Source organism: Mauremys mutica, chromosome 4, assembly GCF_020497125.1.
Source record: "Mauremys mutica isolate MM-2020 ecotype Southern chromosome 4, ASM2049712v1, whole genome shotgun sequence".
NCBI lineage: Eukaryota > Metazoa > Chordata > Testudines > Geoemydidae > Mauremys > Mauremys mutica.
In genome coordinates, this window is record NC_059075.1 from 64,130,022 (window position 1) to 64,153,971 (window position 23,950).

The window sequence follows — 23,950 nt, forward strand, 5'->3', positions numbered from 1 at the left end:
AGATAATAAAATTTGTTTTACTCTTACTCCACTAAAACACTATTTTTTTCTTTTTGTGCAGGAAAAGAGCAGGTGGAAAGAGAAGGAAACTCCATATCATTAGAAGTATTAAGACAGTTATGTGTGTGTGTGTATGTTTGTGTGTATACACACACACACACACACAGACACACACACAATCAACCCACTGGCAAGTGGCCTGTTATTCATTTTAACAACATTCATTAGGGAACTGCTTCAGAATTCTGGTAGATACAGGAATCCATTTGTCCAACATGGCTCTGTTTCCCCGACACCCGCTTGGGACCCAGTGAGCTCAACTTCCTTTTAGCTTTCTTAGACCTTCGCTCCTTGGCTTTCAAGGACCAGTTTATATTCAGTTTTTGTACCAATTACACTATAAAGAATTTAGAAACGAATAAGCTAACATGCTATGAGCACCAATATACCTGTGTAGCTGCATCCACATGACAGGATTACAACCAATAAACACCTCTACCCCGATAGAACACTGTCCTCAGGAGGCAAAAAAAAAATCTTATCACATTATAGGTGAAATTGCGTTATAATCGAACTTGCTTTGATCCATTGGAGTGCACAGACACCCCCTTCCCTCCCGCCCGCTCCCCGGAGCGCTGCTTTACCGTGTTATATCCAAATTCGTGTTATATTGGGTTGCATTATATCGGGGTAGAGGTGTAACTACATAAGTTTCATATACAGACAAGCCCTAAAACCAGATTTCTTTAAATCATCCAAGTCATGCGTGTTACCCTTAAACAAGGAAGCTAAGAAAATTTAACAGATCCTCTTTGACATTTTGTGGGTTTAATCAGTTTGGAAACAGGAGGAATGTTCTAGTTCTGCAGGGTTTGCTTCTCCATTTGTGAACAGTTTCTGGGCTCTTAAATCCTTTATGCCATCAGGCATACCATTTTCTTCTCAGACACTTTCTACTCTGGTTATTTTGTATGGAATATTCTACCACTCTCAATAATGAAGGTGCATCTTCCCTTTGTCCTTTACTTAGTCGTTATAGATACGTATATAAACAATTATACTTATGTCACTGCAGTTGAAATGTTATCAGACCTTCTATTTTGTAACATTTTACATTTGAAAACTGAGAGCAGGTTTTCAGAGTCAAGTTATATTCTCAGAGTAGATCCTCCACAATATGTAAATTTGAAAGGAAAGGATACGTATCAAAAAGATCAATCATATTCTTAAACTTCAGCTGCCACAGAATTAAGAACTACATTAAAGACTTAACTTATACTACCATGGCTTTCATTTCAGGGCAATTATTTATTTAGATTAGTTAACAAATATATTAAAGTGGATTCCCACTTCAGTTCAGAGCAACTTACATACACCCACCCACCTTTATGAAGTTTTGCATCCCAAAGCATCAACATGCTTATGAGGCAGGGCTTTTCAGAGTCAGCTTCCTCTTTGAGGCATATTTGACAGAAGATCTGGCGGAAGTCACCTAGAGAGAGAAGTACATTAGTATGTGTAATGCCATTGTATAATCAAGGGGTCCACCCAACAAAATACAAGTCTGTTTAACTACTTTTATACAGAAGTTACTTCTGGATTCTGATCTTAAAAGCAAACATCACAGATCACCAATTAATCTTAATATTTCTACACAAGTGTGATCTCATCATAACTTGTTGCTCTGCAGAATAACTTCCCTAATTTCCACAGAGTAGAGTTACCTACTTATGAGAGAAATTCAGGAGGTTGTGGAGGACTGACATTTCACTAGGAAGGGGTCATGACAGCCTTGCACAGAAAATTCTACACCAGATCTAAACACAGGTGGGCAGGCCAGGTTGGGATGTGACTTAATCTCGTCCAGCCTCTACACAGGGCACTCATACAAAGTTGGATTACATAGGCTTTGTGTAAGATACCAAAATGTCATTTTATATTTCTTTAAAGCTATTGAAATACAAATTATTTGCAGAAATGGGATGAATGCATTATAGACTTTTTTCTAAAGACAAAAGCATTGGTGAAAGAGAAGAATTGGGGTTATTTAATTAGGAAATGAGCCCTTACATTAGAGGTTTCTTATGTGCAGTGCAATTTCGCAATCATGAAGCAAAAACTTTGGTGATTTGATTGAATTTAATAAGGACTAAACCTAGCATCTACGTCTCTGAGAAGAGAAAGGGGCCTACGAATGGATTTGTTGTTTTATTTTCTAAGCAACATCCTAAATTTGGAAAAATAACGAGCCTGGAGTGGACTTGTGAGAGTCTCTTATTAACATAGTGGACTTGTGAGAGTCTCTTGTTAACATAGACAGCCTTTGGGCCTCAGGGAGGAGAATCTGAGTTTTCAAAAAACAATCTAACCATTTTCATTCTGAAGAATCTTGAAAAGAAACACTGAAAGGAGCAAGCACCTGCTTTCTACTTCTGCAGCAAGACACTTCAAAGATCTCTTCTACACACACACACACACACACACACACACACACACACTTTTTATGTAAAATTAGTCAGTTAGGTTTGGAATGTTCCTCAGAGAATCAGCACACAGACAGGAAAGCCACCTAAAGAGTCTCCATGAGACGCTGGAGGTGTGGAGGAGAGGGGGCACACTGTAACAGTTTGAGGAGTGAAATGATGAAAAGATAGATATATTATTGCAAGGGAGAAGAGACAGACATTATTTGTTTTAAGGGGAGAAAAATGGGAGTATTTTAAACAAAGGAATATCATGCATTGCTGTCTAAGAGATATTTTTTGAGGGTACCTCTTGCTAAAGTTTTGGCAGACCATTACTGGAACAAAATTAATTATATGCTTACTTGAATAGCTCATAAGTTTGTTCAACCAGGAACCAAGGCGCAAGGCAAATTTCTGATGAGCCATAACATCAGCATGCAGAACCTCCACATGAAGTGGTCGTTGGGAGACATTCTCAGAGTGCCTCTACAAATCAGGTAAAAACAAGAAAAAGTTTGAACAAGATAAGGCCCACAAGTTCTAACCTTCTTAACCCATTCACGAACCCTCTTCTCACTTAAGCAAATTTTTGCTGCAGTCACCTAAACCAGCTGACTCCTGATTTAGGACAGTGTTGAACACGTGTATCTAACTTGACCAAAGATGGTGGAATAAAGTGTATCTCAAGGGGTTTAAAGGAAGATTATTAAAAAAAATCTGCATATATTAAGTTATAAAGATTCTATAACAAAAATATAGACAGACAAATTGAGCGAGGTAATATATTTTATCGGACCAAATTCTGTTGGTGAAAGAGACAAGCTTTTGAGTTTACACAGAGCCTCTCTAATATCCTGGGACCAACACGGCTACAACATCACTGCAAACAACAAAAATAAGTCAATACAAAATTTGGTGTTCTTTGTATTTTTTTTAAGTGAGGAATAAAGATTTCAGGAAGTTACCTTGATTTCTTCCTTTGCTTCCTGGCAGGATACATAAGGTCCCTCTTTTACAGCCCTACGACCCTGTTTAAATGAGAGATGAATTAATAAAATATTGAAAAAAAACAATGTCCCTGCTAGGTGACATTATTCAAAATAAGCAGACAGCACCAGGCAGGTATGGTGAGGAAACAGGTATCTGAAGGCCAATTAATTTTATCTAAAAATTACTAAACAAAAACAATTCAATCAAAGTTGATAAGTGGGAGAAACACAACAATTAAATAGATAGAATAATTAATCACTTCTAATGAAATTAGTTCAGACTATTCAAGAGACTATCTTAGGTTAAAGTATTAATACTTAAATCAACTTGTAATTACTTATGTAATTCTAAAATGTAAGAGAAAAATCACAACACTGTTTAAATATTGGCAAACTTCTATCAAAGAAGAATAAAACTCAGCGCTCTGAGAATCAACAACCATGCTATTCAGTCATCTACCTCAAGGCACTAAATATATCAATGGGTATTTGAACTTCTCTACATGAACTAAACCATGGCAAGCTGGTGTGTGAATCTATGCTGGCACTACTGTGAATGAGAGGTCTAACCGACCATGTGCACTCTGTGGATCTCTGTTAATAGTTTGTTAGAATGCTTTGAGCTGCATTCCAATAAACTGTTAACACAGGCCATGGCTAGCTACTACAGGGCAGATTCACACCCTGGCTTGCCATGGTCTAATTGTTCCTGTAGATAAACCCTAAGGCCTTGTCTACATTGTCACTTTACAGCACTGAAACTTTCTCGCTCAGGGGTGTGGAAAAAAACCAAAACACACCCCTGAGTGATGCAAGTTTTAGCGCTGTAAAGTGGCAGTATAGACAGTGCACCAGTGCTGGTAGCTACTCCCCTACTGGGGGTGGGGTTTTTTTTTTGTTTTTTTGTGTTTTTTTTTTAAAACAGTGCTGGGAGAGCTCTCTCCCAGTGCCGGTGCCACAACTACACAGCCACGTTAACATGGCAGCGTTTTAACACTGGCAGTGAAGACATACCCTTAGTCTCCTACTGAGAGAGACTAATGATTAAGCATCATTAACATTTCAGTAAACACATGAAGTGTAAAGTAACCACAGCAAATTCAAGTAAAGTAAATTAGGTTACAAAACTACCTAAAAAAAATCTTAGACTAAAGAAAAATAATAAAACTGGCAAAAATAAATATGATAGTGTACTTGAGAACAACAACTTAAACGAGACTAGTAAAACTAAATTCTTTTCAACTCTATCTTAAGAAATCAGAATTCTAGGACTAAACAAAGGATTTAACTAAATGAATTCAAGGTCATGTGACAATTACAGCTCACCATTAATCAATGTTCGGACACAGCTGTCAAGCTGGAAATGGTTGTAATACCACATACTCAAGCTGGGATATAAATCACCCAAGTTAGGAACAGGTAGGGTTCTCTCTTTTTTGGTTGAATTAATAGGCGAAAGCTTGGAAATGATGAAAGATAGTAACAGAGTCTAAGCAAGTATTGTGTAAGGTGGCGGCCTCAATTTTACACAAGGCGAAAAGTTTAGAAAAGTTGAGTTAGACGTGAGAGACACTCCAAAAACAGAAAACCCAATAATAAAGGGGATTTCAATTAACACCATATTGACTGGGAACATGTCACCTCAGGACAGGACGTGTGATTTCTGTGACACTAGGAGATGAATTCAAACTTCTATTTTGATATTAATTATATTTTGAGACCCTTTGGTGTGTCACATCTCATTTCTGATTTTAATGTTTTAGTTTAATGCAGGCTTACTCAAAGTGTTAAACAGAAATTTAAATGAAGAGAGCAGGAGAAGGAACAGTCTGGCATGTGTGGGGACACTAAGAGGCATTTGTTTATTTCCGACCTTACAACCATATATTCCTCTTGAAGATAACAAAATAACATTCATATAGTTAGAAAGGTCTGTTAGCTCATGATGTAGGAAAAAGGGTAATAAAACCAATTAAAACATCTCAGGATTCAACTGATGGTAACTTGACCTAAAATTGAGGCTTTTGTTAGGGTTTAATACAAGAATACATGATTCAAGTGTGAGCTTTTTCACTGCTTTATTACCTTATAACTTCTCAGTAAAAGAATATTAAAATTGCATAAACTTGGGCAAAAAAATCAGACCCTTTGCCCTATCTCCTTTGTGGTGCCTAGCGTCCATTTAGTATAGTGCTCTAGGAATTCTAAGATAGTAATCCACTTGGTACAAACAAACAGTCTCTGGACAACCTTACCAATTCAAATTAAATTAAAACGGGAAGTTAAAAACAATGCATTCGCATCATCACATAAGAGGAACAAATGGGTGCAACAAAATAGAAGAACTGAACTTCTGCAAAATACTCCCATCCAGAAGCAGTGTCAGTTTTCATCCTAGCAGAAAGTACACTCGTCTTGAACTCTTTTCTTCCAACCCAGACCCTTTGCCTATCAAGTGATTTCTTAGTTCTGAGGATCAGATAGAATGTTCAGAGCAACATGCAGCATCACTCTTAATGGAGTCTGAAACAACACTGACAAGAACTGTCTGGTCCCAAATCCCAAAGAAAAGAAGTTACAACATGGCCCTTCCACATTGCAGAATTTGAGAGGAGATGAAGAGAAAGCAATAACTTGCTGTAAACATACTGCCATTAAAGCAAAGTAGTACTCCCTGGTACATTTTGTGTAATAAACACCACAATTTCCACTGCACTATAAAAGCACACTCAAGTCAAGTTAGATCTAAATGTTAGGTTTTATTATTAAAAATAACCATGTATATACCCTTTAAAAAAACACAACACTTTTTTTAAAGTTACTATGGAGCCATTTTTGGAAGACCGTCTTCTGTAGTGTATGCAGCCCAAGCAACGTAGCATTGTGCTGGCACATGAGAAGCTGAAAGTGAAACTAGACAAAAATAAACTAATTTTTTCATAGTCCAAACAAAGACAAATATTGAAAGTAAACAGCACTAATGGTCAAAAGCAAGTTTTTAAAAATTCTTCCAATTTTAATAAGGGGGTATGTGTGTGTATAAAATCTTTGCCTACGTGTATGTACGTGCACACTTCATGATTTTGTGATGAGTACAGAAGGATACCCCAAGTAGTTTTTGAACAGATAATTAGGGATGTTTAATGTTGTTCTGAGAAACTAGAAGTGGAAGTGTCAGCATCAGCTTCACCATGGAACTTCCCTGTTTTTAATAACTTGCATCACAACTTTAAAGATTATTAGAGGACAGAAACTGAACCAGAAAAATAAGTATCAGAAGTTAGTATGGATCTGTAAAAGCAGCAAAGAGTCCTGTGGCACCTTATAGACTAACAGCTGTATTGGAGCATGAGCTTTCGTGGGTGAATACCACTTCGTCAGATGCATCTGTTAGTCTATAAGGTGCCACAGGACAGAAAAATAAGTGTTCGCGCAATGTAACCTACTATTTTGACCAAATACTATTGAATATGCAAACCAATATATTTTTATTTTAGTGGTATGTCTGAAATGTGTCCTTTCCTCATCCAAGAAGGGCAAATCAGATAAGATAAAACTAACCTTTATAACAAATTTAGAGAAAGTTGGCTGTGTTAGACAACAGATGAAAGTGGATCAACCTCAGGTAAGAAATCAGTGGCTTCTCCCCTCCTCTGGGCCCTGGTTTGTTTCTTGAACAACAAATAAGCATAATACGAAAACCTGATCACCTTCTTTAACAGTATTCATATTCCATGCAACTACCAATTAACAATTAGGTTGCATTATCTGTCATGGTCTCTTTCCATGCTCCAACATCACAGCAACAGTTACTATGATCAGAGAATGAGAGAAAGAATATACAGAAGCGGCGTATAATCCTTAAAAAGAGAATTTCTATTTCACACAGAGTGCACTGACCTCTTTATCTATGGCAGTAGTGTGCAACTGGGCTTCCCCGAGCTCACAACCAAGCGCTCTTTGTAGACTGTAGATGACATGGTCATAAGAATGATGTTCATCATTGAAAAGAACACAGTAGTAGTGGTCTGTCTTCTCTCTAATGGGGAGAAGCCAATATTTAATTAGATGAGCAAAGAGAAAATGAAAAAAATCTCCTATCCAGATGCAGACAACATAGACTCATAGACTTTAAGGTCAGAAGGGACCATTATGATCATCTAGTCTGACCTCCTGCACAATGCAGGCCACAGAATCCCACCCATCCACTTCTATAACAAACCCCTAGCCTATGTCTGAGTTATCGAAGTCCCCAAATTGCGGTTTGAAGACCTCAAGCTGCAGAGAATCCTCCAAATCACTTGCAAACTCCGGGGAGAAAGTCACAAATATAACCAAGCGACAAAGAGTCCTGTGGCACCTTACAGACTAACAGAAGTATTGGAGCATAAGCTTTTGTGGGTGAATACCCACTTAGACACTGCAATTGACGAAGTGGGTATTCACCCACGAAAGCTTATGCTCCAATGCTTCTGTTAGTCTATAAGGTGCCACAGGACTCTTTGTAGCTTTTACAGATCCAGACTAACACGGCTACCCCTCAAATATAACCAAATAAATTGTAGAGGAAAAATGAGTTAATCCTCTTCAGAGTCTGAAAAAAAAAAAAAAAAGGCAAGCAGTTCCACCCCTCACCGAGACAAGAACAAAGCATGGAAACTATGCACTAGCCACTTATTACAAGAGGGGCATCACCATCTTCTTGGTGATACAAAGTAGTAACATGTTTTGAGGAAATTTGAGACTAAAATATCTGTGAACTACACTTCCATCCCAAATGAAAGTTTTTACATGCTAGTTTTCCTTGCAGTTGATAGCATAAAAATATTGACCTTCTAATTAATGTCACCTAGAAATTTAGTAATTGGGTCTTCACTGTCACACCTAGCTCAAACTGGAGGTCAGTCCAGTGAAGTTTTGAGAACTGTGAACAGATTTAAAGGACACGGTAAACTGTTATTCTCCTATAGGCCTAGGAAGTTTTGTAAGTGCTTCCAGAAACTGTGCAGCTACACTGTGCTGCTGACACCAGTGTAAGTGCTAGTATTAGTATATGGATAAGACTCAAGTGTTTTAGCACCACGTAAGGAAAACCAGGCAAAAAAGCCCTGCCCCACCCTACCTCACCCAAGCTGTCTACTTCGGACACTAAGCCAGCCCAAGTACAACAAGATATTTATGTCATCTGCTAATTCTGTAGCTGTTTCTCCTCTGCTCCTTGCACTTTAGGATCCCATTCTGCTCTTGTCACCAATCAAATGAATGGCCTCTTTCCATCTTGGAAGAGGAGGATTTTTGCACAATTTCTATTGTGGTTAATTGGACACTAACATATGCAAAACGTTCCCTGAAGCATTGTACCTTTACAGAGATTATAGTCCAGGAATGTTATAGTTCTATTTAAAGAGACCTGGGCATTAGCAAGTTTATATACGGTAGCAATAAACCTGGATGGAAATTCTAACACTTAGAAATCATTGGCAATATCTCCCACCTGGTCATGAGCACAGGAGGCAACTCCTTCTCTTCTTCCCAAATAGTCATATCTACAATGTATTTTAATATCGACGGGAACATCTTCTTTGCTTGTGCCATTAGCTCTTCATTTAACTGACATTCAGAATTCTATCAGAAGATAGGACAAGATATCAATATGGAATATAGAAATACAAAAATGGAAAAAAGATTTGGTAATATAACAGCTGATTATTGTATCCTTGTCATATAATTTAAAGAAACAACAGAAGTACTGAGTTTCAGAGTGGCAGCCGAGTTAGTCTGTATTAGCAAAAACGAACGAGGAGTCCTTGTGGCACCTTAGAGACTAACAAATTTATTTGTGCATGGGCTAAGCCCATGAAAGCTTATGCACAAATAAATTTGTTAGTCTCTAAGGTGCCAGAAATACTGAGGTTGATTATATGAAATGCAGAGCTAAAATCATATTACAGTTGTGTGTGTGTGTCTCATTAGAAGGTATAATGATCTCAGGAATAATGGTAAATATATTGCCCTACAATACAGTCTGGTAAAGTCACTTTACACTACAGGGAGCAAGACTAATGAAGCTGAGGAGAATGAACGAGAACTGCACCACCAGAAAGATACAATCTTTTGTACAAGACCACAGCCCCACTGAAGCCTCTTTGTGACATTGGGGAAAGTGAAACACACCCCTTTGCAATTCCTTGCTAACGCTTCCCGCAAGATTTCTCAGAAATAGTCCAACAGCAGTTTTATCCACCAAATCAAACATGATATAGGTGCATTTTTAAAAGATACTAGTTAAGAAAATAAGATACAGAAAAACATGTAAACCTCTCTTATCTAAGCACAGGCTGTGAAAAGCTTCATTAAATGGGTTAGGAAACTTAGGTTACAAAAGTAAAAAGATGGTAACATTGCTTCTGACTTATAAGAAGATGTTCGTAGATGACAAATCCAGGCCTGAACTGCAATCCCTGATGTCTCATCCTTTCAGTCTGTTTGCATACTCTCTCAAAACATCTGTAAGTCTCCCTTCCATGAATCACTATGTAACCAAATGTACAGATACAGCCCTCAGCCACAGATCTATTTCACTGTCACCCTTCCCTATGAAAAGAAAGGATTGAATATGGGGGACCTAAATAATGAGGGACTACTACATCTTTTGAATACATAAAATGGCTTCTTATATTGGTATCCATGTTTAGAGATGTAAATGGAGAAACTTCAGAGATTTGTGACCTAGAAACAGAGGCTCATATTTTCAAGGCGGTTAGCATATTTGGACACATTTTCCATTAATGTTAAGGTTGCACTAAACTTCTTGCAAATCTCAAAATGTATATGTTGTATGGGGAGAAAGGGAAAGAAAATGTGGAGAAAAGAGAATTACCAAAACCAAGATCTCAAATCCAGGTTCCATTCACATGGAATAGTATATGGTTTGATAGAAGGAGGTATAATATATTGGTGATGTAGTTTGAAATTGTCAAGAACCATGACTTTAGAAACTTCCTAAAGTAGCATTCAGTTTCACTTAGATCATAAGTTTCTAGGTGGCATTAAAAAAAAATCAAAATAAAACAGCATTCATGTGGTGGGAAACCTGGAACAGAAACTAAACAAGTAATGAACTGAAATGATCAATGGCTTTCACAGTTCCTAGAAACTTTTCCTGTCCTGATGAGCTTTAGAAGAGGAATTCCAAATCAAGGCTGCCATCTAAAATGTCTACAGATGGTTTTAAAAAATGTCTTCATCTGTACCCATGACACTATTTGAAATCAGGTTCTTACAGATCCTGGGAACCAGAGGTCTTAAATATCTGGGTTTAAATTTTTTCCTACTCCAACTATGCTACTTATGTTCTTAAATTTGGAGGAGAAAGGATAAGTGTTAGGCAGAAGCTATGTGAATTGCGCTTTCTATAAGCACTGTTGTGTTGAGTTAAATTTCAGTTAGAGTTTGGCATCTGGAGGGGTAAATTGTACCAAGCACAGACCTTTGGGAAATGGATAAAAACAGGCTGCTGTAGACAAGGATATTCCAAACAAAAGGCAATCAACCCTTAATGAGAAGACTTCCCACCCCCCTCCCATCCCCATCTTCCTCTAGCCTCCCTCATTCAGGTGAGGAAAGTATGCAGATAGAGCACCTCTTTCCATATCTAGCTCTTTAATAGATACCAAAAAGCTCCTAGTAAATTAATGGTTTCTCTGGGTCCCTAAAAAGGGACTAAAAAAGCCCAAACAAACCCAGAATGGACAGGATCTCTTTCCTCTCTTCCCATTACAAACTTACAGGGAATGAAGCAGAGGACGTGTTCCCTCCCGCAATGGCAGTTTGGTTCCTCTCTTTTCTTTTGGTGAAATTGTGAGAACTGTTACTATAAAGCTTGTGGATAATTAAGAATTAACTGCATAAGCCAGAAAAACACCTGTGAATCCAATCCTGTAATCAATTGTGCAAAATAGTCTTCACTTCCTGTGCTAACTTTACAATGTTTATGAAACAACTGCTACATTTCACCCCTGCAACAATTTGTAGGGTAAGTATCAGTTGGTAGAGAACGTTGGAAAGCTTGATGATAAAAGGCAATAAATAAAGATACTATATCGTATTCAGTTACAAAAACTGTATGAAGATGGAATTAAGGTACAGAGCGTCTAGCATTAACTTAAAGTGCAAAAATAAAAAAAACACCCAGAAGAACTATTAGAAAGTCACAAAACACAAAGTTTAGGTTAAAACTTAAAGAAATGCAAATATTTGAAAGTATGGAAAAACTGTGTTTGGATTTTAAGTTTAAAAACTAACTGATTTTCTTGGGTAGCTAGTAGTCAGGTATTTTTAATCCCTATGATGTTCCTGAAAAGGATTTTACCCTTAAGTTACAGACATGTATACCCAAATTTAATTATCTTAAAGCTTTTCAAAAATGTTGTTACTATTTACAACATGCATTTGATGGTAGGAAGCAGGCTACCCTTGGGAGCCTGGGACAGGGGATACTAGGCACCGGGGAGTTCTTCAGGGCATTTGGAGCTGGGAGGCAACAATGAGCAATCAATGCCCTGAGAAAGCCTAGAGGAGCAGAACAACAATGCTTTAGCCACTGTTTGGTTTGGAGCATCTGGGCTCCATTTCCCAGACTTAGATGTCTGAAAGTTTGTGTAGCACCTTTTGATTGCAAGTTCTGGTTTTTGAGGGGTTTGGGTTGGTCCCCCCCTCATCCCAACTCAAGGATACCGCATTTTACATGTGCATGCCTTATATTATGTTGTGAATGCAAGCAACAAACAAGATTTTAAAAAATGCGTCTAGAGGGTTTTTCTTTAATGTAGTGTATTGAACTTGTCCTTTACCATTTAGAAAATGTCATTCAGCAGACTCAAAATGTAGTCTACCCTTTTAAAAACCAGCAGCCTGATCCTGAGAGCATTTTTTCTATCATCACAGAAGCAGACAAACATACTGCCATCATTCCTTTCCACACCTTGCTTCTATCCTATCAAGCAGAATATTGAAGTCCCAAAGGCATCCTAGAAAGAAGCATTCTCTACATGTAACCTAATTCTAGGCACACAGCCCTGGACAATCCTGAAAAGATATATTTTTTTGCTGAGCAAATGGTAACTTTTCTAGACAGGTAGGGAGCATGTTACAAAGCTTGAAGATTTACAGACAATATTCAGATCTGCTTTTCTTTATGTATTATTTGTACCGCTTTTGTACTGCTTGCTGCTCCAGGTTCATGGTTAGTACAAAGTGGTCCAGCCTTCCATGCCTCTGTATCCCCACAGTCACAAAACCCTCCTCCAGTGGAAGTATGCATCTGAAAAATTAAGAGGTATTTCAGACATACAAATATGCATAAAAAAAATCAAGAACACAAGAAAAGTGTACATTTTGTCAAGCCAATACATCCACATTTTATGTGCCTCCAACACCGTGATAAATAGCTATGCTGTAAGAAGTGTCATTGTGTAAACCATCTGCTTTTATACTGCAGCATTTTATTTTTTTGTAATTAAGAAAGGGAGAACTTCAGTGGGGTGGAAGATGGGATTTGCTGAAATTATCTATGTGTGTACACATGTGCAGAGAGCAGAGTAGGAACACAGCTGTGTCTTAAACTTGCAAATTGTTCCACATAGGCAGAACCCTGCATTTGCATGGAGCCACACTGCCTTCAGCGGGGCTACGTATTGAACCCCAGGTTACCAGGGGGGTGGAATGAAGAGTGGGACGCTGCAGTATTTTCTGAAAGCTCCCGGTAGCTGCTTGAAGTCAGTATATAAGTGACCATTAAGGGAAGTTCTACATATTTCAACATGCCTTCGACTCTGGGGTAGAGCCATTGAGGGCTTGTGGGCAGATAAGGGAAATATTATATCTAGAGGAGCTAATCAGAGTTCCCCTTAAACTTGACTCAAGGATGGAAGATAGGCCAGGAATGTGACTACTGCCAGGGCAGATCTGAAAGCCTGTAACATTTTGGCTACAGGTAAGTGTTTATGTCAGCCTTAAGACACCACAGAAACCCTTAATAAAAACAATGTGAGGGCCTACAGGGATAGGAGCTTTTATTATCCTTAAAGCCTACAGAAATCACATTTAGTTATCTGCTATATTGTTTTAAATTGAGATTCTGTATCCACGTGACAGAAAGGAGCACAACTCAACAGATTTGGGTTAGTGATTCCTTATTTGACTAAGTGTGGCTTAGGATAGTACCCTACAGACTGTGTGCACTACAGAAATCCAAGAGATGAATTAATTTGTGTGTGGAATTTCAAAACAGGTAATGTTTCAGCTACAAGCAAGAATTCCTATCAGATAGGGAAAGGGAAGCAAGAGAATCATCCATCAGCATAAGGCTTAACTGCTGCTGAAAGGATATCATGCACTAGAGTTTTCTTTTATATGCTGGAAAGTCATAACTGTTTTTGCTGTGTACTGACTACATTTTCATTTTACCAGAGGGGTAGCCGTGTTAGTCTGGATCTGTAAAAAGTGACAAACAGTCCTGTAGCACCTTATAGACTAACGGAAGTATTGGAGCATGAGCTTCTTTGTCAGACGCATACGTCTGACCAAGTGGGTATTCACCCGCGAAAACTTATGCTTCAATACTTCTGTTAGTCTATAAGGTGCCACAGGACTCTGTCATTTTCATTTTAGTGTCTGAGAACTCAATGAAAAGCATTAAATCTTAGGTCCCACAATTAATCACAAGTTCATCTCTGGAAAAGATTTTGAATGGAAGACAGTGTGTGTGCACAAATGCACACACATCAAAAAGGAATGCCAATGTCCTGAAACCTTTACAGTTGTGATGCAGGTTATTAATCATATTTGTTCCAGGGGTACGTTTTACATAAGTAGCAAAAACAGACTGCTATAGAAAGTCTTTATAGACAAGATTACAGATACCAAAGCTGTCTAATAGCTTTGTTTATAAGTATTTCAAAGTACTGTTTAAAATACTTATTCTAGCAAACCAATTATATATATTTGTATACTAAGTAGCTGTGTAGCATTTTCTCTAACCAGTTTTGTGAGATATTAAGACCAAGTTCAGGGTTTAAATGCAATGCCCCAAGTTTGATTCTGCACAATGCTTTCTGAAAAGTCTGAACTGGCCAGTGGTCCAGCATAAAGTTAAGATGAAGTGCAGGAAAGACCAGTAATTGTACATAATTTCCCCTGATATCCCAATTACAAAAGTACTTATAAAATAGTTATTAGAAGGAATAAGTGGCCTTATCAAACAAAATACTTTAAAAAAAATGTTATTTACTATTAAAAATCCCCCCTCAAATTTTTTTTTTTAAAAAAAGCATAATTTAAAGGTTTAGAATATATTTACAAACTGGGGAAACATCACAACCACTTACCTGCTATCTTCATGTTCCAACTACTGTTACTTGGCTTTAAAGAAGTCATCTTAAATTACTGAGAGGATGGGAAGAGAAGACTGGAAACTGAATTCCTGGATTCTATTTATCCTTTTAATGAATCCTTTATGGGAGTCAGTTCATCCATCTCTAAATATATATGTAGCTAAAATATATGGAAGCTACTTATATTTTATTTACATAGTTCACAGGGATATTGTAAGGCTTAAAGAATACTTGTAATGCACTTTAAAATCACCAGATCAAGGGTTTCACAGAAGTACTTTATCTGGCTGTTCTCAGCACATTTTCTGCCTCATTACCACTCCCTAGTATTTAGGAGGCTCTTTGAACCTATTCCCAAACTGCCAGGTTACCCTACAGAAGAAGAGCTCTGTGTAGCTTGAAAGCTTGTTTCTCTCACCAACAGAAGTTGGTTCAATAAAAGATATTATTTCACCCACCTTGTCTGACTACCCTACTGTCAGGATAAGACACTTAGATAAGCATGCTTGACTTGATTATCTGTAAAGATGCACTCACTAAATACATGCGTACACACACAGTCAGCACTTTCTCTTTAAAGGGCAGTCATGGCCATCTGATGCAGGTAGAAAAAGCCTCTGAGGTGGATGCAATTTCAACAGCCAAAGTAATGAAGCTCAATAAAAACTACAACATTTTTAAACTGTGAAAGATTACAATTAAGTTGAATATATGGTGATTTAGATGCTCTTTAGTGTAACTTTGCTGCAGAGGTACATCAGCTTTAAAGGCTCATGATCCCTGTATGCTCCCACTCCATTCACAAAACTAAGCATCTGTTGCAATGGCTCTTGAAAGGGAACAACCACCAGTGAAGTCAGGCAGAAAAGGGGACAGCAGAGGACAGTTCAGGAAGAGAGCAGCCGGAGGAATTACTTAAAATTATCCTTCCCCAAATAAGGGAGCAACAGCTGGAATTTCTCACTGGTCACATGGATTTGACTCAGAGACCATAAAAAGGCTGTCAGGAAGAGAAGATCCAGGTCTAAAGCAATCTCCTACATTTGAAATTTAACATTTGTTAATTTCTCCACCCATCCCCCATCCCTCAAGCCCAAAGAAGTTTAAAAAAACTAAATAAATCCAAATGCAGAAATAGACAAAACAGTATGTAGATTGCAGCAGCGATCTGACTGGTGAAAAGACTGCATTGGTCCCTGTGCATACATGTTTATTTTGTTACCAGATATGGGCTTGGAAACCTCTTTATCATGGTCATCTTGCAAACAAGTCATTTTATAAGTACTATTTATAGTACTGTACCAAGCTCTATAAACATGAGCTTTTTAACTGAAATTTCAGCACTGTTACTCTGATTGCTTGTTCCCTTAGTAAATAACATCTCTTATGCATCTTAACAATAATTGTAAGTTATAACAAGGTCTCAGTCCTATGAATTGGATTATCCTCTTCAGATTTGCTAAAAAGTTGCTTGATTAGCACAGCAAAACCAATTAAAATGAAAGAGTTTGAGATATGGCTTTTTGGGAATGTGCAAAAGATAAGCACCCCCAAAAGTTATACATCATTTCAAAACAAGAAGGAGGTTAGAGAGCTCCAGTATTTTCTACTCTTTCAACTAAGAGCTAAAGAAGAGGAGAGGAAAAAGTGCCTTTGCCCACTTATTATTTTGCATGTTTAATGTAATGATTTGCCAGAATCAAAGGCAGATTCAAATCTCAGATGTGGAGATGGAAATTGACACCGCTACAATAAAACCTAAAAAACCTGCTCCTGCACACCCCTAACCATAGTAATGGAATTGAGACATGCAACATGTGCACTGCATTTCTGAGATTTAAGTCTGCCCTCTATATCTAATAGGCAATGTACCTGTTTGTTAATTTCTTTGGAATAATCTACCAGTTACAAAGATTATTACTATTGCCTATGCAACCTTAGTTCAGCCCGTGTGTGTGTGGTCATTAAGGTTAAGATTTTGTCACTGTTTTTAGTAAAAGTCACGGACAGGTCATAGGCAATAAATGAAAATTCACAAGAGACCATGACCTGTCTGTGACTTTACTAAAAATAACCAGGTGGCAGGGCTAGGTATGGTGGGAGGAATGACAGCTGTAGTCTCATGGGGCGGGGATTGACAGGCCGAGCCCCCTCGCTATGAGGGGGTGCCACCACGGCCCCGGCTACAGCAGCTACAGCCACAGCAGGGGGAAGCACAGCCCCCGCTCCAGAGTTGGCCACAATGCAGGGCAGGGCCTCACACTCTCAGCTCCAACCCCAGCCACAGGTGTGTAGCATCGGCCATAGGCAGGGAGGGTGGGACATGCATGGTCCAGGGAAGCCACGGGGCAGAGGTGCAGGGCCCCAGCTCCAGCCCCCGTCGCAAGCCACAGGGCAGGGTTACAGGGCCCCGGCTCCAGTCACTGACAGCTGAAGCCACAGATGTCACAGAGGTCTGGTACAGTCATGGAATCCATGACTGCCATGACCAAATCATAGCCTTAGTTATCATATAGTTATTAACTATGTGATCACGTACGGTTTGCTCTGCACACAAAACAGACAGAGTAAGATAGTTGTAGGGAGATGACATTCTCTTCTGTTTAAAGCATTGGACTGGGACTCAGGACAAGAGAGCATAGCTCTGCCACTTACTTACTATGGGTAAGTCTACACAGCCAGGGGTGGCAGGTTTGTAGAAATGTGCTCCTAGGGCTTCTCTCAGGTCCAGGAATCTCCCTCACCTCCCCCTTTATGGGTGCCGAACGGTGCTCCGTGCGCCTCCCTCCCCTGCCGTTGCCCCTCACTGAGGGTGAGGGATGGGGCTGCCTCCTTGTCCAGCATGGGGCAGGAGCGGTGACTGCAGGCGGGGGGGCCGCCTGCGCTGGTGGGGGTCCCGCTGGAAAAGGGAAGGGTCTGAGGTGGAAGAGCAGGCTCAGAGTCAGTCTGCCCTGAAAGTCGATATGGGGGGAGCGCTAGGATCCTGAGGCAACAGTTGCTGCAGGGAGGCAGCATGGAGCGGCACAGAAGAGACAGGGACTCTCTGCTCCCGGGCCTGGGAAGGCAAGAGGGGGCTGGGGGACACTTGGGGGAGGCGCGGGCGGAAGGTGGGGCCGGGAACACCCGGCCCCAAATATTGGTGGAGCTGGGCTCCTGGGCTCTGAATATTGCTGGTGCCCGGGCACCAAGAGGGAATATAACTCATCACCTATGAACACAGCAACTAGACACTTGCAGCTGGCCTGTGCAAGCCAACTCGAGTGTGTGCTATGAGGCTGTTTCATTGCTGTGTAGACTTCCAGGCTCTAGTTGGAGCCCGCGAGCCCGAGTTGGCTGGCCTGTGGGTGTCTCCTGTATATGATTTTGGACAAAGCTATCACAATGCAAACACATAAGGGAGTCACATTAAGGTTGTCCCTGCAATTTTAATTCTGCAATTACCTTAAGTTGCAAAGTCAAGCATTGAAAAGTAAGTTTCCTGAAACTAGTTTTTCAATATGCAAGTATAGTGTTATGAGTTGGATGAAATCTTTTTATGGGTTGAGTCAAAACCTCATAGAGACTGATATGTTTGTTGAAGGGTGAGTTCACACCTAACTGTAAGGATAAACCCTCACCTAGAACAAAAGGAGGGTGTGAACCCACCCAGGGGATTTTGCTGAGTATTGTTTTAGATAGGTAAGACAGGACAGACAAAAAACTGGGAAAGGCATAGAGCTTGTCTACATGGTTGGATAAAATGCACTTACAGGTGTGTGACTTTTAAAGTGCACTAACATGTTGTGCATTAATTGGTCCATGTAAACTCTGCACTATGTTAAAGTTCACTTTAACATAGTGCAGTACGACACTGTACACTGCAGTGTGCACCAGCAGTGTCTACATGGACCAACTGGCGCACAAACATGTTAGTGCATATTAACCCATAGGGAGACAAGTCCTCAGAGAGACAGCCTGAAGGAGCAGCTGAAAGCACAGCATCTGATCCTGGAAGAAACCAGGGAAGAGTTTTCTGGGTCAGACATGCAGTCTAGAAACGTGTTCTTGGGTTCTGAGAGCAAAAGAAGCAGTTTCCTGCTATTTGATTTCTTCTGTGTTCAGAGACAGAGGGCTTTGTACAGTCTTTATAAATAAACAAAATTGCAAGTAAATAAATATCTGACTATCACCAATTTCCCCTCCTAAGAGAGCAACCTACTAGACCGCACTTTTTTGTTTAACTGCTCTGGTCAAAAGGGATAACAATAATTAGATCTATGAAAGACATGCTCTTTTTTGCTCCGGCACTCATTTCAACAAATTGGTAATTTTCAGGGGGTAGGAACTGAAGTTTCTCATAATCTGTGTGTATTGCTATTACACACAGGAAAACTTCCCTACAGCAACATGTACAACTTTACAGTACAGATTTTCATACCTTGTAACGATGGTTCTTGTGAATGCTATTCTGGAAGCAGTCCATGCAGAGTACACAAGTTGGATCAATTGCACAGTCTCTGCAACAAAAATACTAACTTGGATACCATTCTAAAATGAAATATTCATATACTAGAACTGCTGCCATAATTAAACCTTTATGGCTGGTGCCAAACTCAATTTCAGGCATCAAATCACAGCTATTCCATGCTATTGATATAGGACAAAGGTAGGCAACCTATGGCACACATGCCGAAGTTGGCACGCAAGCTGATTTTCAGTGGCACTCGCACTGCCCAGGTCCTGGCCACAAGTCCCAGGGGCTCTGCATTTTAATTTAATTTTAAATGAAGTTTCTTAAACGTTTTAAAGACCTTATTTACTTTACATACAACAATAGTTTAGTTATATATTATACACTTATAGACAGATCTTCTAAAAACATTAAAATGTACGCCTGGCATGCGAAACCTTAAATCAGAGTGAATAAATGAAGACTAGGCACACCACTTCTGAAAGGTTGCCGACCCCTGATATAGGATAATGTTCCAACCCTTCCACATTAAGTTTGAACCATATTAGCAGCGCTACTGTCCAAACATCCTTAAGCAGGGTTCTATTAAAACCAGTTTGATTACCATTTTCCAACAATAGTTGCTAGTACAGGTGCTCCCTTGCCTAGCATGGACAGGAATTTTAAAAAACAAGATGTTGGTTTGAGCATTGGCCTGTTAAACGCAGGGTTCAATCCTTGAGGAGGCCATTTAGGGATTTGGGGATTGGTCCTGCTTTGAGCAGGGGGTTGGACTAGATGATCTCTTGAGGTCCCTTCCAACCCTAATAATCTATGATTCTATGTTAGAGACTACTCTTGGGTAGTTTATAATGTGGTTGCTGAATAGAGTTGTAATCATCTTAACAATGCAAGATGTTGATGCAAAAGCTATGTTACATCTGTCTTAGGCTGTAAACATAAAAAAATTTCAAAACAGTTACAATTTATAATATGGAAAGGGTCCCTTTATAATAAAGAACATATGCGTAACTGTTAGTGTAGTTTTTAATGTTGCAAAGTCAAGCTTTCAAGTTAGGAAATGCCAAAATTAATGTTTCCAGTACAACCTGAATTCAGCCCCCTAGTATGTATACATTATGATACAATCTTAAATTACATGAGCTCATACTATTTTTTTCCCATAGAACCTCTGCCTCATTCAGTGCACTGGATAGACCTGTTCTGGGAATGAACTGTTGTTGTGAAAAGAAGGCTGTCATCTGTAAGACCCTGCCTCATTTATGCAGAACTTGGGAGGTGTGTAGTGAATGAGGCAAGGGATTGCAGCAAGAGAAAAGATGGTCTCATGGTTCAGGCAAATGAATGCTGCCCTGGAGAACTAGATTCTGCCAGTACCATGGAGTTTCTATTGCTGGGAAAGTCACTTAAAACAAACTCTTCACAGCTGATCATTAATGGTGTGTTCCTCATTTTCTGGGTGCTTGACTTGAGACCCTGGGTCTAATTTGCAGAAATGCTGTGCACTCACTGATGCTACTGAAGTCAATGGGAGCTATGTTTTGAATATACAAAGTGCTTCATATTGCTAAGTACACTGAAAAGTCAGGTCATGGTGCCTCAAACTGGGCACCCAAGCTTAGTGGATACTTTTGACCTTAATATCTCTGTGTGTCAGCTCGTTATCCACAGAATGGACATATCATATCCTTACCTCACAAAGGTGTTGTGAAAACAAAATTAACATTTGTGAAGCACTCAGATACTACAGTGATGGCCATCACAGAAAAAGCCCATGAGGAAATTAATAGTCATCTCTTCAGAGCAGGATTTTAATTATATGCAGTAAATATGGCCTAGGGCCACACATTAAAACAAAGAGGATAAAACAAATGATTGAATAGGTGCTCACCCTGCATACTGAATAAGGAAGATATGCAACTGTCCTTTCCATTTACTGAATGGTGAAGGGATCCAGTGGAGAAAATAGTATGTGATCATGTAACAAATGATATCATAATGCACACCCACAACCATAAAGGTTGCACAGACAACTTTAAATTCTGGCATTTCCTAATATTTGAGTGCTGGACTTTGCAATCTTAACATTATTTTAACATAGGAAATTACACAAAAAAAGGCTAAGTTTTTAAACACGAGTTGGAACAAAACAAAAACAAACTGGCATTCTGTCATCTGGCATTACAATGACACCCACATGGGTCATCAGTAGGGTTGGAACCTTTAAGTCCACCATACAGACTTCTACTACTTAAGCTAAAGGAGTAATGGATACCAACAGCAGGTTGTCATCCTTTACGTGGACCAGCATTGGAGCGAGGGTGGGAAGAGACAATTTGCCACTGGGTTCACAGAGACTTGCTAACAGCAGAGGAATGGAGAAACTCTGGAATCGTGAGATCCATTCCAGGCTCTGAATGGGAGAGTTCTCTAGTGAGCACAGACTTTTCTGCCCTTTACCCCAAAACATGATCATGTCTGCCCCGTACCCTCCAACCTAACCCTATCCAGTCCTGTCTGTTCCCTACCCCTAGCTCCTGAACCCAGTCTCATTCTCCTCACCTAGGCAGTTCCAGTCTCCACTCCACAGGCTTCTCACCCCAGTACCAGTCGCTTTGCCCAGCAACTGGTAGCCTCAAACCTCTGGACTCCCTGTTGCAGTTTCTCATGCACACTCACAGTCCCTTCCCCAACAGCAAGTCTCAATTCCCTCTCTCCTGGTTCCGCATCCAATTTCTGTCCCTCCTCCAATAGCTAGCAGTCCCCTTCACCACAATCTCCCATTCCCAGCCTCTACCTACCCCAATTCCCAGTTTCCCTCTGCTTCCAATCCCAGCCCCAGCCACCATTCTCTAGTTCCAGTCATCTTCCCTCCAGGCTCCTTGTCCCAATCTACTTTCCCTGACCCCCACCCGAGTCCAGCTCTTGACCCCTCTGCATTTGAATAAGAGAGCTTCCGCTTCCACTCTGGCTGGGCCCAGCAGAGCAGTTATTGAGATCACAGTAGAGACAGACTCCCTGCTCTCAATTACAGTCCCCAGCCTGACCTGCATCAGCCCAGAGCTACAACTGCAGGGAAAGTCCTGCCCTATCCCAGGATGAGGCACATTCAGTTGCTCTGTTGGGATGGTCTGGTCACATGTAGGAGTGGTGAGGTGATGGATGGAGCGTGCTCAGAGCAGATGAAATGTTCAGGGAAATGTCAGGAAACCTTATAATAGGCAGTGCTCCCAGCCTCACCTATAATAATAGTTGGCTCATATAATGAAATAGTCATTGAATGGAAATTACTATAAACTAGTATATTTCACACTTTTCTATCTTAAAATTGATTCATCCCACATACCTAATTAGTCTAAATTAAACAACTGCTTTTTTGAAATAAAAAATCAGCAAATATAGCTAAATTTTACTATTTCAATATTTGCAGCTTGCACAGTTTTGTTTTTTTTGTTTTGTTTTGTTTTTTTAAAGACAGAGGGATGGGGATCTCTCCAGACTAATGCATTGTGGGAGTATGACAAAAGAAGAAGATAGGATAAGAGGATTGTAGATCAAACCATGGAGAAGTTGAAAGACTTCTTGTGCTTTGGGGACTAAGTCTTCTATACACCTACTGACAATTTGAAGTTAAGAAATGTGATATGAGTTGCAAACAAGCCAGTACCACACAGAGAAATAACTTCAATTTTTGCTTATCACATTAACTTAATCTGTGCTCAATTTAAAGTAGATCATGATAGCAAAGCAATTATCATAGCCACTTACCCAAGGATCCTAGCGGGATACATCTAGCAGCAAAAATAATTTTATAAAGTCTATTATTGCTGAGTTACCTCACAGGAAACATTCATGACGACTAGTGCCTTACCTGCAAGAATATGTAGTCTCCCCACTTTTAAATACCTTCCCGCAGAGTTGAGAAGCTCCGCACTGCCGTAGTTTCTCCAGGCAGACATCTGGGTCTTCCCTAAACAAGTACCACTCCAGAGGGTCAAATATTTTTATCTGGGCCATTTCTTCCTGCTTCTCCAGCAAGGGGTCCATTTCAGCAGAGTAGATGTTTGGCACATACTTTGCCAGTTTTTGTAAAAAGGCAGCCTGAAAGTCAACTCTCTCATCCCAGCACTGAAAGAAAATTAGAGTTGGGGTAATATGTCAGTGGAGAAATAAAATTAAGGAAATGAGGCTATCTAAGGAGAAACAATGATTGCTACAAAACCAGGGTCATTTTCCATTTCAACAATCTGAAGTTCTGTGCACCAGGAAAAATGTATATCCACATTTACAGGATAAATTAACAACTGAAAGTTTATATTTAGTTTTAGAACCTTTGAGGCTTAGTATTTTGCCCCGAAATATATTTCTGCTATTTGCTCTTATTCTAGCTTTTTAGACTCCTACAGGTGCTCTCCAACTGCTCGATTTCTTTTCTTCAATTCTGAACTTCATGCATTCTTTCATAGTGTTCCCACTCTTTAAAGTGGGAGGCATTTCTAGTGAATATAAGATAAAAAAATACTTCTGTCAGGAGGTAGCTACACACATTTTTCCCATAAATACAAGTTATTTTCACAAATGATCCTCCCTCAATAAAAATTTCTCTAGGCCAGCAAGCAAAGTACAAGTCCATTGGAATTTGGAAAGGGTGGG

General features: G+C 39.6%; 1 protein-coding gene across 1 annotated transcript in view; it reads right to left on the minus strand.

The window, feature by feature from the left end:
• UBR1 (ubiquitin protein ligase E3 component n-recognin 1) overlaps positions 1-23,950 on the minus strand; it is a 143,246-nt gene that overhangs the window by 112,462 nt on the left and 6,834 nt on the right. Inside the window, exons 2-9 of the mRNA XM_045015211.1 lie at positions 23,169-23,425; positions 19,265-19,343; positions 12,666-12,776; positions 8,949-9,079; positions 7,355-7,493; positions 3,431-3,493; positions 2,828-2,951; positions 1,385-1,492 (exon numbers count right to left, since the gene is read on the minus strand). Coding sequence (XP_044871146.1) covers positions 1,385-1,492; positions 2,828-2,951; positions 3,431-3,493; positions 7,355-7,493; positions 8,949-9,079; positions 12,666-12,776; positions 19,265-19,343; positions 23,169-23,425 — 1,012 coding nt within the window. The remainder of the gene's footprint in view (positions 1-1,384; positions 1,493-2,827; positions 2,952-3,430; positions 3,494-7,354; positions 7,494-8,948; positions 9,080-12,665; positions 12,777-19,264; positions 19,344-23,168; positions 23,426-23,950) is intronic.